The 15,609-nt window shown below is 40.9% G+C and overlaps 1 protein-coding gene across 2 annotated transcripts in view; it reads right to left on the bottom strand.

Annotated features, from left to right (window-relative positions):
- efr3a (EFR3 homolog A) overlaps positions 1-15,609 on the bottom strand; it is a 106,225-nt gene that overhangs the window by 32,353 nt on the left and 58,263 nt on the right. For both annotated transcript variants that reach the window (XM_079529947.1, XM_079529946.1), the window contains 2 exons: positions 11,900-12,049; positions 3,364-3,525 (listed from right to left, as the gene is read on the bottom strand). In XM_079529947.1, the coding sequence (XP_079386073.1) occupies positions 3,364-3,525; positions 11,900-12,049 (312 nt within the window). The remainder of the gene's footprint in view (positions 1-3,363; positions 3,526-11,899; positions 12,050-15,609) is intronic.

Below are 15,609 nucleotides of genomic sequence, written 5' to 3'. Positions count from 1 at the left end.
TCCTCATATTGTCTAAAACTGGTACTTTTCAGGATTAAAATTTAAAAACAGCTTCAAGTTTGTGGATCTGCTACTTTTGATGCTTTTGTGTGATCATTGTATTATGATCGAGTGGTGCATTCATTTCCAATGAAATGTAATACAAATAAAAACACGACAAAAAGTTAAAATATGGAGATAAGAGATTTCTGCCCGACAGCAACGACATGCAACAAAATAAAAATAAACTGGGAAGGGGAAAAAAGAGAGCAAGGAGAAAGTCATTGATGTATGAAGCAATTATGAGAATCTTTAAAAAAAAAGAAAACGAAAAACAAAACAATCACTTGAGTCAAAGTCACTCACATTAAATGCACTTAATTGTACTGTCAAAAGTAAAAGTAAAAAGTGCTTTTTTCATAGTAAAAGAAAATAAGCCAGAAGATGAAGCACAGCGTTAGTTTATACAGGCTCACAGGAGTCTTGCACGCATCAGCTGAAAATCAGCTGTGTATCAATCAGTAGGGATGTCCCGATCACGTTTTTTTGCTCCCGATCCGATTCCAATCATTTGATTTTGAGACATACCGATACCAATCTTTCCTGATCCGATCTTTATCTAACACTATTTTTATATAACACATCAGACTCTAGTCTGATGTGTTGCCTTTCAATCATTGAAAGGCAAAATGTGACTATACTTTTATTAGAATGACTGTCATTGTTTTCTTTCTTTCTATGAAAGCATGGAATCATAGCAAAATAATGATGTATTGGTTAATTAGCGTGAATACAGTTCTACAGCTTATAGAACTGAAGTCAAGTTAAAACTCTTAAAGAGTATCTCTCTCATTCAGAGAGAGTAGCCTTTAGCCTACTACAGACACCTATGCCATCATGCATAGCGGGGGTTGCATTTCCTTTGTTTTCATCATAGGTGTCTTTCACGCCTCTGAGTGTGACTAGTCTTTGTTTGATGATCTCTGACTGGGACCAGAAGGAAAACAACTAGCATAAACACAACAGTATTTACAAAATCGCATTGCTTTGAAATTTACATTTGACAATTACAAGTCCGATCTTTTCTCCCCGATTCCGATCTTTTGAAAATCATGTGATCAGAGCCGATTTCCGATCACCAGAACCGATCGGGACAACCCTATCGATCAGCCTAGCTTCCTATTCCCATTCACATTCTCAGATGATCATTACGTCACACATCCATACTCCAATCGCGACTCATTGCCTCAACAAGGCGGTCCGTTTATATACGGTCCTCTGCTACACAATAGGTATAGGCAGTAATCCAGTAACCTAACGACACTTTAGAAAGTAACGATGCCCAACACTGCTTATGTACAGTATTGCTCAAACGTGTAAACTTAATTAACTGATTAAGTTAATTATCATGTGCATGGCTCTGAAAGAAACTAGAATTCACTGTTGCATAGCTCTAATCTGATTCAATGTTCTATGTTAAAATGCTTTCAAATTTTATGTTTCACGTTTGCAGGACTCAGGTTAATCTCATTAACTGTCTTGATATGTGCCTGTTCTTGTATAACCAGGGGACGTTTGCTAACTTTCCCTGATTTTGCTTAGCATGCTGCTTCGACAAAATTCAGAGAATATCTCCAGGAGCGGAGCCTTTAAATCTAGACAAATTGTTACTTTTACACAATCTTCTCATACGGGGGTCACTGGCACAACATCTTTTCAGATATGGGTCCGCAGCCAGAACACACATACATCTGGGTGGGGTGTCCTTGACATACAGTAGACATATTTTAGACTGTGCTAGGGTCTGCAGTGTACTCCATTGCTCTATCCATTCCTCTGTCCAGTTGGAGGGAGGGAGGGAGGGAGGGGGAGAGAGAGGGGGAGAGAGAGAGAGTGTGGTGGTCTCATTGTCCCACCATATGACGTCAATCTGCCTCTCCCCTAGTCTGTAACCCCACGTCCGTGCTATTTATAGCATTGCCTTGAAGACTCCTCCGTCTCCTCTCCTCCTCCTCTTAACATGACACCAGTGTTCTTTCTCCATGTGTGGCATTGATTGACATTGGGAGAAGTTGTGGTGCACACAGCCATCTCCACGGGTCTGGAGGAGTGGACAGGGACGAGTTGTCACTAGATGTCTGTCAGACCAGAAGTTTGAGTAATTGTAGTGTACTTTACTTGAGCGTTTCCAAATTGCAATACTTTTACTCCACTATATTTATTTGAAAACTTTAGTTACTAGTTACTTGTGGATTTTGATTATTATTACTGTGGTGGCGAAAATGCATATAAACACTATGGTATTGATTAATTTAATGTAGCCTACTAGTAGATGATACTTAACACTCTAATTACCACCTGTTCTTCACTGACAAACTCATTAGAGACTGCCGACTCATGTAAACCTATTTCAAACTGTGTGAGTTAACTATAGAATAGAGTCCATGTAAGGAATGACCATCTCTTGTTACTCCTGAAACTCTGTACACTCCTGAAAGTATAAAATATGTGTGGGACATGTGTGTGGGGAGTGCTGGGGGAAGCTCTGGAGGGAGACACTATAGTCTCTCCGGTGTGATGACATATACAATAAAATAATGGAGTTCGAATCCTGATGGTTGAGTCCTGCTTCTTCCTGATGTTGTTTACTTACTAATAGTAATATCGAAAGCTGCCATTACATTACAAAACATACATTAATTACTTCAAGCCACACATTTCGGCCATTTGAAAATAGCCAATCTACAAGCCCACAATGTGGTGCGACGCAACGCATTGTTGAAAACATGAAATGGGACACATGATGAGTATACTTTTGTACTTTTTGTACTTTAAGTATCGAATTTCGGTCTTTTACTTGTAACAGAGTATTTCTAAATTGCAGTATTTATACTTTTACTTATATAATAATTTGAGTACTTTTTTCCACCACTGTGTGGACTCGTCATTTCGAGAGCAAATTGCCCCACAATGTGAATACATGTTTTATATTGATGATAACGGTTATATAATCACAATCTTCCACCCGAGGGTGTGCTTCATCATCAGTGTAGGCACTCCAACGATGCTTGCGGAACTTGGCACAGGTGGCTCGTTCCTGCCCACATTACTGCCGCGCCAATGATGGTAAAGAAAACCCTGTCGTTTTGCAAGTTTGGTTGTCTATAGACAACACATTTCCCTTTTGGGTCTGGCAATGAAAAGGTCCTTGGTAAAAAAAAAAGAGACAGACAGACAGACAGACAGACAGACAGACAGACAGTTCGTGTGTGTGTGTGTGTGTGTGTGTGTGTGTGTGTGTGTGTGTGTGTGTGTGTGTGTGTGTGTGTGTGTGTGTGTGTGTGCGTGCGTGCGTGCGTGTGTGTGCGTGCACATGTAACTCACACCAGCACGGGCCTGACAGCGTTGTTCATGTTGCCGTAGGCGGCGCGTCCCAGCAGCTCTCTGAAGCAGCTCTCTGCCAGCGCCGCCGGGTTCTCCTCCCCCTCCACACCACCCTCCACACCGCCCGAAACTGAAACTGGAGGGGTGCTGGGGTGGCCCGCCCTACAGGGGAGGGGGAGAGAGAGAGAGAGAGAAAGAGAACATTATTTTGTCTATGCTCCTACACTTATAGGCCGCTTCTACAAATGTATTTTAAAGCAGAAATAACATGCATTTTAATGCAACTGATTTTAATATTTAATATCATATTGTCTTTGTCCCTCAAAGTTATTTCTAATGGTTTGAGCCTCAATCACCAGATATAACCAGTCCTTGTCATTTCTTTCTGGACTTTGAAAGCAGTTTTATCTGCAATACCACAATGTCCTGAGGTGGTGGGGGTGCTGATATGCAGATTATTTAATATTTGAGTCATTATAATACTGATGCTAGATAAAACCAGGCTTGTTTCCATTCCATGCCAGCTTGGAAAATCAACAATGGCGGGCATTGTAAACAAAGTGGAAATGCAAATTTGGAACTGAAGACTGAAGAGGAGGAATTATACAAAGTAGAGTGACATTGATGACATCACGATGAGGACAAAATCAGTTGAGCTGTTTCCATTAAAGCACCCATATAATATGAAAACCTGATTGTTCAAAATTGGTTATTTGTGGGGATAGAAAACACATATGGGAGCCCCAAAAATACAAAAAAATTGAAAAAGTTGAATGTTATGTTATAGATCCTTTAAATCTTAACAGCTTTTTCTGTTAAGAAGATCTACTGTATATAAGCTGTGCTCAAAGCTTTTACATGTCAAAGGACCCGCCCCCAAATTATATGCATTTGGCTGCCAAACCAACATCTCAAAATATTTTGTTCCAGAAACCCTCAGAAGCAAAGATTTGAGTTAAAAAAAAAATCCCCAAACAATCATTCAAAAAAAATAGCAGATCTACAAGCTTGTACATCTGCAATTATTGAATAGCCAAAGTATAAACTATAAAATAATGGTTAAAGTGGTTAACCCTTAGAAGGTGAAAGACGCCAATTGGCGTCTTCATCAGAATTCCGTAAATGATCAATGACGCCAATTGGCGTCTTTCTAGTTTTTGATTAATCTAAACATATTAATATGCTCCGAAGCGCTGTTTAAATTCCTGAGCTTATATTCCAACTACATTACCCAGAAAACCCGTGTCACGTGACACACGTGTACGTGTTGCCATTGGAAGCTGGTCCCACCCCCTGTAAACAGTGGGGGCAGAGGGAGTCTTCATAGTTTATTGTTTTGCCGTCTCGCCCGAGCGATTTTCTAGCAGAAAAAGTTGAAAGCAGTACTATTTATTTGAGCGAGTTTTGTGGTAGTAGTATTGATCCATACGCGTCCCAGTCGCCTTCTCCAGGCGGAGTAGCCCTGGTCCAGTGCTTACAGCGAGACTCGCTGCTCCCTCCCTCCTTTTTTCATTGTCTCCCCATCGTCGTCCGATGAGCTATACCGGGAAACCATTGAAGAAGACGATCAACCCGGAATGTTTTGAGGTAATCTTATTGTAGAAAATGCCCTTCTATAGTGATCAGAAATCATAAGATGATCGCTACAAATAGATGCTTGGATAATTACTACTACTAGTCAGATCATGACGCCAGAATGACTCACCACGATGGCCCCCAGCCATTAGCCAGCACCAAAGGTGCTGGCTAATGGGGGGGTTGGTGCATTGGTGCTGGCTAATGGCTGGAGGGGGGGTTGGTGTCGATCGGTTGGTTGGTGCAGTACAAATGTATCGTAGCAGGCATGCACGCATGGCAGTACAAGTATTTTATATTGTAGCGTGCCTTATAGGCGATCTGATCTTTAGAGTAATGTTCGCTCCTTTTATTTACTGTCTACAAAGACGGAGAACAAACATGCATCGTTTACTGAAGCAACGCGTGGTTATGATGACCTTGCTACAAGGATCGGAGGGGGGACGGGGAGTGAAGCTAACAGTAGCGTATTATATAAGATCTGTATGACGTTTCATTGACGTCTGAGCTTGCATGATAATCGCATTCATTGTATATTGTATACAATCATGATTGTACATTGTTTAGTGTGTCTCCGTGTGATGATGATGATGACGATGATGTCAGATAGCCTACGTCCCCCCCCCCCCAACTGGCTATTGGCCGGTCTGACTACAGCTAAATGTTTATTTTTATATATTTAGAACTGGCATCAGATGAGGAGGAGGAGGAGGAGGAGGAGGATGATGATGATGATGATGATGATGATGATGATGATGATGATGATGATGATGATGATGATGAAGAAGACGAAGAGTCAAGACTGCGATGGAGTTCTCCGACACTGAACCGGATGCATTCATTCATTTCAGTTGTTGTTTTTTTTTAATTTAGCCTACACACACACACACACACACCGTCAAGAACAACTGGAATGCAGTGGTTTGGGGACACTGGGGAGTTTGGGGACAACTGTTTTGTATGTAGGCCTATTTATTTTCTGTAATATTTATTATAATTGTATTATGTTAGTAGTCATAAAAAATAAAAGACGCTTTTACAATGAGTTAGACCTGTCATGGCTATTTTGTTCACTATTCTGAGGTTTATGGTTTGACTAAGCGAGTTTCAACTGTGATTTACTCTGTAACGGTAGATGGTAAGAACCCAATTTTTTGTTATAATACAGTATACATTCAAGTCTATATTTTGATACATATCATGGGCACAAAGTCATATCAAAACAATGTCCTTGGATGTGTTTTTTATCAAAACTGTTTCTTCACAACAGGTTTTTGAGATACATGCATGAATAGACAAGGTACTGGTAAGACTATGTAAACATGGTATATATCAAAATGTGCGTTAGAATGTCTAATTTTACCCCAAAAAAGAATTGAGTTTATATGATGTTCCATTTCAGAGCTAGGGGGACTTTTAGCTGGATAGGTCAGATTGATCATGACTGACCATGCTATTTATAGATGGCAAAATATCTACAGTGGTACATGTGAGAAACTTTTTATTTTATTTTAATTGAACTAGACAACTCACCCTTTAAAATGAGATATTGCATGGCTATGTACGCCCAGCAGAAAAAAAGTTATTTAGAAAATAAAACTTCAACCGGGCATAACTTTTTTTGTTGTCCTAGAAACACTACCCAGTGTAAATGCAGGCTCTTTTAAATGGCTTCCAACACAAAAACTAAACATTTTATCAACTCAGTTCATTTCTTTCATGGAAGCAGACAAGCCAAGCTTTCTCTGAAGGTCTTTCGTTGTCACACATTCACAACAGAGAATTTTCAATAAATCATTCAAAAACGCCATTCTGCCATAGAGAAGTCTAAAAACTATATAGAAATCCTTGAAACTCTCAAAGAGTTAAAAGCTAAAATGACACGGTCGTAATGGGTTAAACCCCATACATTGTTGACCAGAGTTTCTCAGGGCTCTATATAGTCTGCGCACGCACGCACGCACGCACACACGCACGCACGCACGCACTCACGGACTGAATGAATGGGACATGTCGCTTCCAGCAGCGCTGTCCAATCAATCATGTGACCTAACGAAACAACACAGGCTGTTTTTAAACAATTAACACAGCTTCAAGGAGGACACTAATTAGTTAATCAGTGCAGCGATGCGGCAGGGAGAAGCTGCTTTCCCTCAGGGCTTTCTGACAGAAAACTTGGCCACTACACATGGGAGTGCCGAAGTCCTTCTTCATGAGTGTGCTGGTTTCCACAGGCAAGTCCCCACACCACACCACACCACAGCACACCACACCGCCTGCTTGTGCCGTCGTTTCCATATACAAGGACCAGGGCCAAAGTGGGCTCAGCTGAGCCGAAGATGAGGCCGGCAAGGGTGCCAAATTTCACCCCACTCCGGGGTGGTCTGAGCTAGGCCAAACAGGGCCAAACTGGTGATGTGTAATGCTACTTGCTACTGATGGTCATGATGTTTCTGTAGACTAAAGTGAGGACTATATATATATATATATATATATATATATATATATATAGCCTGCTGAGATTTGTTTACGTTCGTTGTTAATAAACAGTTGCATTAACAACATCCATGTATTGTCAGTTTTTACACACAAGTTTACAGACCTGTAAAGGACTATGCACACACACACACACAGCGTGCGTTTTTCGGGACGAAAATCGGAGGAAATGTCGGAGCACTGAAAAAATAAATCAACCTCACATAATATCAATCATGTTTGCACACTGTCGCCGAATATTGCGTCTGTATAAAACGTTTTCGGACTGGGGTCGATTTTATCCGTTTTTCACCTTTTCCATAGCTAGACATGGTCTTTCACCATTTGAGCATTACTGTGTCTGTCATTCCAGACCAAAGCTCCGCTGAGAGGTAGATAATCTCGTTGAAGAGCACAAAGTCCTTTATGAAAAGCCTGATGTGGCTGTGAAAATATAGGTAGCAGCACGCACGCACGCACGCACGCACCTCATCCCTGCATTTGGGTAAATCTGAATGTATCATTTTTGCTTCAAGGCACAACTTAAGAGAAGTATCCAACTTTTCAGTTGAATGTAACAAACTAAACTCCAGGAGAAAACTTCAGTTATTGGCAAGATCCACACAAGGACAAAGTTCCTAGCTACGTAGGATTGCCAAATTCCTAGATAGAACCACTATGAGGACACTGGCCTCAGCATTAGTTCAATGTCATTTTGATTACACCTGCCTAACCTGCTACCGCGGCATATCTAAAAATACCAAAGATAAACTACAGACATCGCAAAATAAACTAATGAGGGACCTGAGGGTAGTCCTTTACCCAAGAACACACACGCTAACCATTTCAGAGAACTAAACTGGGCTCCCAGCTGAGGGCAGAATACAACAACTGAGACTTATTATGGTCTATAGAACTTTAAAAGAACAATGCCCAAAATATTTCAAAGGTTACTTCCCGTATGTTAACGAGTCCCATAGCTTGAACACAAGGGCTATAGTGTAGCTGATCTTAAACCACAAAACCTAAAAAAATAAGTTAGGTAAAAGCTCATTTTAATATACAGGGGTGGAGGAATGGAACAAAATCCCAAGGGAAATTAAATTTGCCCAGTCAATATTTTGAAGAATTCCCTGATGGGCAATTTAGAATAGTGTTCTATTTATCTATTTATTAACTATTTATTGTCTTTTGTTTAGGCTATGACCATCTTTTGTTGTGAATGACATTATTATTGTGATTTTAGTCAACACATGTTCCACCTACCATATGCTGTAACTATTTATTTGGATCACAATGGAATTAAGTCTTCTGACTTCTTGTGCAATCTGTACTGCACTTTTGTGAATTGTATCTTGAATATATCAAATAAAATAAATTAAAATCAAGTTGATTGCATCTATCAACTACTTGTGCCTCGCAATAAAAAGAGAGAGAGAGAGAGAGAGAGAGAGAGAGAGAGAGAGAGAGAGAGAGAGACTGACTGACTGTTGCCTGATTTGTGATTTATTTGTGCTTCATTTTACCACAGTACATTGTGTCAGAGCTGATCTACAAGCTTACGGATCCCAGCTAAATGATGGAGAGTTGGTAACCAAATGGACCCTTATAGATCTTCAACTCTCAAGAGTAAAATTATTGTAAAACATCTGCATTAGCCTACTTAATTTACAAGAAGTCTACACAATTTGAGAATGTAGAATAATTGATCAACGGTTACCATAACAAAATATTATTTACTTTTGGGTCTGCGAGGCTAAATCTCATCAAATGCTGGTCCGTGGCTCAAATGCTGAATAAAAAATGGACCTTGATATGAAAAAGGTTGAAAACCACTGCTTCTCCACTCTATTTCGTTCTGCGAAAACATTGCAACTAATTTAAATAATTCGCATTGCACTCAGTGTGCAAGGATGTTTTGCCGTTTTTTTTTTTTTTGCTAAACATACAAAAAAAAATCAAAGATCTTTAAGGGTCCATTTGGTTCTCAACAATAGCTGGAGTACTCCTGCACATGTGGTTGGCATTTGTATACAGGACAGTTGGCCACTTGCCTACATGACATTGTTAGGCTAGAAGCAATGACCTCCACCTATGTACTTCCCCCCCAAATTGTATAAATCTCCACATGTGAATTGATTGAATACTTTATTGGCAGAAATGTAAACAGTACAGAGTACAGAGTTAACCATGTAAGGGGGGATTTCACCCATTTTGGTGAGAGTAAAAAGGAAAGAAAGAACAAATCAGAGCTTGCCTCCTCCTCTCACCTTCTCCAGGCAGGATATGAGGGGGAAGTAGGCAAAAGACTGAACACAAAAAAATAGTAGTGCATAGAAGAAGAAAATAGTCTAAAAATAGATTTTTGTTCACATGGAAACCAGAGAGAGAGAGATAGAGAGGGGGAGAGGAGAAGAGAAAGGGGGAGAAGAGCAGAGCAGAGAAGAGCAGAGAAGAGAAGAGAAGAGAAGAGCAGAGCAGAGAAGAGCAGAGAAGAGAAGAGCAGAGAAGAGAAGAGGGAGGTAAATGAAGGAGCTAGGAAGGGGGGGAGAGGAGAATAAAAGGATTATAAACTCTAATCTCGCTCTCTCTCTCTCTCTCTCTCTCTCTCTCTCTCTAGAGAAGGGTTAAGGAGACGTACAGAGGAGGCTTTTCTGGATGAAATATCACTCTCAGCTCCTCACTCTCCTCCCTGGAGCCAAAGCCAGACTTGTGTGGGAGGTGTACACAGGGAGGAGGTGTGGGGGGGTGGGGCGGAGGAGGAATATAGCGGGCTGCTGGGTGGTCTTAAGGAGGATTGTGAGATGAAGGGGCAAAAATGCGAGGCTAAGAAATGTGAGGTTTAGGAGGAGTGGGGGAGTTGATCCTATATGTCTAACCCTGAAACTGAACTGCAAACACAACGCACACACAGTGTCTTATATGATACAGTCACATTATGGTGGATTTCTGTTTTTTGAGTGGTGCAACCATAGGGCACTGCCAAAAACGTTTGGGTACCGCTACCGCTGCTCTAATCTATGCCAGTCACTGTGAGTAGTGTTGTTGATATGGAGAAACATTGCCCTCTCGCTGCATTTTCATCTTCATGGGGCCAGTCCAATGGCGCATTGTAGTCTATGGCCTTCACAGTGACACACGCGTTACATGAACCACGCGGGATGATTTCCAACCCCTCAATGTCCAACATCGCTGCCTCTGCTCCACACCAGCTCATCCTAACTCAGCCCCCTCCCCCTCTGGCTGCTGTGCCGGACAGGCGAACACTCCACCTCACCATCGACAAACACCACGTCGTGTTGACTAGACTACACTAATAAGGACACATGACGGCCACCGCCAGCAACAACCCGAAAAACACATCTCTCGCCTATCGCACGGCAAACGCCACACAACTAAGCTTGGTGAACGCAGCTAAAGCAGCTGCCGTATGGCTTCACAACTTCACAGTACACTGTGGAGGATTTTTGTATCGCGCACCGCGGGGCCGGGGGGACTGTGGGGAAGTGCGCGAGTGAGTGAGTGAGTGAGTGCGCAGAGTACACATACTATTTATCCAGGGTGTGCGTGTGTCTACGATGGCCAGCCACACACACACACACCACCTCTCATCGCCACAAAACGCACTCGGATGCCAAGTTCTTCCGTGCATTATTTATTTCCCAGTCCCACCATGGATTAAAATTAACCAGTGACTGTGTGTGTGTGTGTGTGTGTGTGTGTGTGTGTGTGTGTGTGTGTGTGTGTGTGTGTGTGTGTGTGTGTGTGTGTGTGTGTGAGAGAGAGTGTGAGAGTGTGAGTGTGTGTGTTCTATTGAAGATTCTGACGTTCAAATGTACATATTTTTTGTTTTGATTGTATTGCTGTATTGTTGTATTGTGCTTTCTGCTTTGGCAATGTAAACGTATGTTTTCTCATGCCAATAAAGCCCTTTGAATTGAAATTGAATTGTGTGTGTGTGTGTGTGTGTGTGTGTGTGTGTGTGTGTGTGTGTGTGTGTGTGTGTGTGTGTGTGTGCGCGCGCAACACATAATAATAATTAATAACCCATCCGTTTCTACACAATACTGGGTTTACAAACACAGCTGAAACATGAAGTGGAGTCTGTCAACTCCCACAATGTCCTTCTTCCCATATTGCGCTGCAACGTAACTCTAGGATGAGCCGCCCGAAGGGCGGCGAAATTCTAGTAATGATAATAGAAAGAATACTTTAAACTAGCGACTGAAAGCATAAAAAGGCAATCCGGTCACATACCCATTCAGTTTACTGGAGCCAAAAGTATTCTGTAACCAGGAGGAGGGCCGTATTAGTGACACCTTCTAGGCTATTCAATAATGAGAACTGCAGCGTTCTCACTTCTCATTATTTTCACATTGCCTTCATATCCAGCGACAGAAAGGGTCTGCTGTGTGTGTGTGTGCGCACGCGTGTGCGTGCGTGCGTGCGTGCGTGCGTGCGTGCGTGCGTGCATGTGTGTGTGTACCTGTCCAAATCCTCAGCATCCTGCATGTTGAACAGCATGGACGGTATCAGTTTGTCCATGTGCTGAGGCTCCCAGATGATCGCCTGCAACTCGTCGTTCACCGTCTTCCTCACCACGCCCTGGAGGCCTTTGATACCGGCCACACGGATCCTGGGAAACCACAAACAGAATCTCACAACCTGTCACATCACCTTGTGTGTTTGCACATACGGTACGTTACTTTTCAGTAATTGAAATAGAAAATAAAAACAAACCTGTGTTCCAATTGATCTAGTTGTTATACATCGCAGAAACCTCTTATATCCACATTCTAACGTATTTTCGTAAATTTACGCCCCAATTTGATCATACTTCAGTGTCGCACAAAACGATCAAAATTATAGCAGCAAATGTGGTGCAAATCAACACGTTTTGAGCTTGTAGATCTGCTACTTTTGTTTTTGAATCTTAACAAACAAACTTAACTGTTTTGGACATGAGATAACCACCCAACAGCAACGTAACATTGATATGTATGTATGTATGTATATATATATATATATATATATATATATATATATATATATATATATATATATATAGTTACTTTGTCAAAAATCTTATAGATCGTCATTCTTTGCGAATGTTCCACTTATAATATGGATGCAGACATTTCAAGTGGTTAATATTAACTTTTGCTATCAAGTAGTAGGGCATTCATTTATGGAGGGAAGGAGGGAAGGAGGGAGGGAAGGAGGGAAGGAGGGAAGGAAGGAAGGAAGGAAGGAAGGAAGGAAGGAACAAAGACGCATGGAGGTACTGCCTCCATACACGCACATGCACACAAATTGATATTAGTGATGTAATGTGTTATTATAGCATTTTTTAATTATTTATTTATTTAATTCTATTTTAAAGCCTACTGTAACCCTGTCCACATATATACTATCACACACAAATGCCTAATACTACTGTGCCAAGGACCCCTAGAATACTCTAACCTGAATTCTTTACAAATAAACGGTATAACTTGAGAACGGTATAACTCGAGAAATATTTGTGGGCTCAAGGAAAATTCTCACTTTTTGTGTTTTTCCATAAATTAACGCCCTACTTTATCATACTACAGCGTCACACAAAAATATCAAAAACAGATAAGCTCAATACATGGTGCGAAGCCACACATTTTGAACCGTTACTGTTTTTGAATCCTGAAAAGTAACAGTTTTGGACATACAAGGTTTCCACCCGACATAGATGATATATAGGGATTTTAATAATATAATATTCATATTGTATTTAAAATGTCATGGCATGGCCCGGACGGTTAGCTCAACCGTCTGGGCACAGCCGGACGGCGTGCTGCGGGTTCCACTCCTGAGCCCGACGGCCTTTGCCGCGTGTCACTCCCCATCTCTCTCCCCCTTTCCTGTCTGACTACTGTTCCCTATCAATAAAGGCATCAAAAGCCCCGTTGTGTTATAGATAAATAGGAACTTGTTACTTTGTTAGTTCCATTGAAAAAATAAATAAATAAATAAAGTGTTACTTTTCCTTTTCTTGGACTCTTCTCTTCTTTTGGTTGTATCGTCAAACTGCAATTAACCACTTGCACCCCAACATCCCTATTGTGGGGAAAGCTTTTACAGAACACAGTTGATCGGTTGTGAACTTGTGAGATTGTCGATCTGCTTTTTTGTTCCAGTTTTTCATGTGTTATATGACAGTATTTCATTAGACCCCTTGGTGTGGTTGTTATGTGCAATGATGTCTTCTCTTTGTATTTAGGGTTTCCTCCTGGAGGCTGAAACCTTGACTGTCAAACGTGCCAATGAAAAAAACAGTGATATAGTGACATCACAATATAATCCCATCCCTAACCCCTCCACCTATATCATACAACAACAGCTGTGGGTGCGGCTTCAGTTCAGGTGGATCACCACCCATCACCACCCACCAGGCAAACCAGGCATACTTAATGAAAACAACATTGTCACAAATACTATACACTTTTTTGAAAATATTATTCCTCCTTATATAATAATAATACCTGATGATCATGTTTTAGGGTGGAAAGAAATCACCGCACTCCATCTTTAAGGCCATTACATGAGGGAAATGTGAGAAGAAATGTGAGAAGCCACTATTTTTTGTACGACCAAAGAATGTTTAGAGCATCTCTCCTGTACCATTTAACCATATTTCTATCTTTTTATCGTATATGTTATTTTCCTTGTCCTTTTTATTTAATTAAAATCCAGTATATATCATCTTGTGCACATTGTATTGCTGTTTGTCAACAGTCTTTGCAAAATATGCCCCACCAACATTTTTAAGCTGTCTAGCATAAACCTTACCCATATTTAGTAGGTATATTCTTTCCCCATAAATAATAACGCCCTAACTTTGACGTACAAGAGTGCCACATAAAAGCACCCAAAACAGCCAATCTAAAAGCTCACGACACGTCTCATTGCAATGCGATTAGAGCTTGTATATCTAGTAGAGCATTGGTTCTCATTGAGCATTGGGTCCCCGGACCCAAAATGGGTTAAGAAAAAATAAGCAATATCACAACGTAAAAGTACTCTATTGCAAATTGTTGCTGTCGGGTAGAATCCTCTTATCTATTCGAATTTAATTTTGTCCTATAATTGATCATACTACAGCGTTACACAACGTCCTCAAGAGTATCAGATCTACAAGGTTGAAACGTGGGTCAAAGCGTTGAGCGAACGACGTTCAAAACAAATGTTTTGAGCTTGTAGATTTTTGACATAAGGAGGTCTCCACCCGAAAGAGACAAAATACAAGATGTGTATTACCAAATGACTTGAGTAAAAGTGCCAAGGTATTGGACACCCAATATAAACTTAAAGTACCACAAATATATTGTACCACAAATATATTGTATAATAAGTATTAATTTCCTTTTTTTCTTTTCAAAAGTAGATCAGCTATTTTCAAATACCCAAAGTACGACATTGGGCTTAATCAGTTAATGTATTATATTGTCTCTGTTGGGTGGAAACCTCATATGCCCTAAACCGTTACTGTTCAAATTCAAACATAGCAAAGGTAGCAGATCGACGACAAGCTCAAAATGTGGCGCTTTGCAGAGTGTTTCGTGCCACATTTCGAGCTTGCATATCTGCTACTTGTAATGCTTTTGTGTTACGCTGTAGTATGCTCAAGTATAGGGCATTCATTTACGATTTGTTTTTATACGAGGTTTGTGCCGGTCAGCAACGATATGTTTTGTAATAATGATCAAAATCCACAAGGTAACTGTCAAATAATAGTGGAGAAAGAAACGAAAATAAGTGTCAAGGAATGGTAAAGCTCATATAAAGCAACAAAAAAAAAGAAAAAAGAAAGAAAAAAAAATACCTTGAACTTGTGCTCATGTTACTTGAGTAAATGTGCTTTATAACTGTGCAACTTTCCAACAGAGGACAGAGGACAGAGGACCCAGACAGAGGACAGAGGACCCAGACAGAGGACAGAGGACCCAGGCCTTTCCATCAGCGGGACAGAGGAAAGAGGACAGAGGACAGAGGACCCAGGCAATCTCATCTACAAACGATGAAATGACTCAAACGTCATTTCATCTCCTCGTCTTGAGCAGCCGGCGTGGCGCAGCGTTCCCCAAACGGAACGAACCGTTCCTCATTGAATGCTAATATCTGCTGAGAATAAAGCTGTTCACAGATTGTCTGGGGCAGGAGAAT

The sequence above is a fragment of the Electrona antarctica genome (genome assembly GCF_951216825.1).
Source record: "Electrona antarctica genome assembly, chromosome: 19".
Taxonomy (NCBI): domain Eukaryota; kingdom Metazoa; phylum Chordata; class Actinopteri; order Myctophiformes; family Myctophidae; genus Electrona; species Electrona antarctica.
This window is presented reverse-complemented; position numbering and strand designations above follow the sequence as displayed.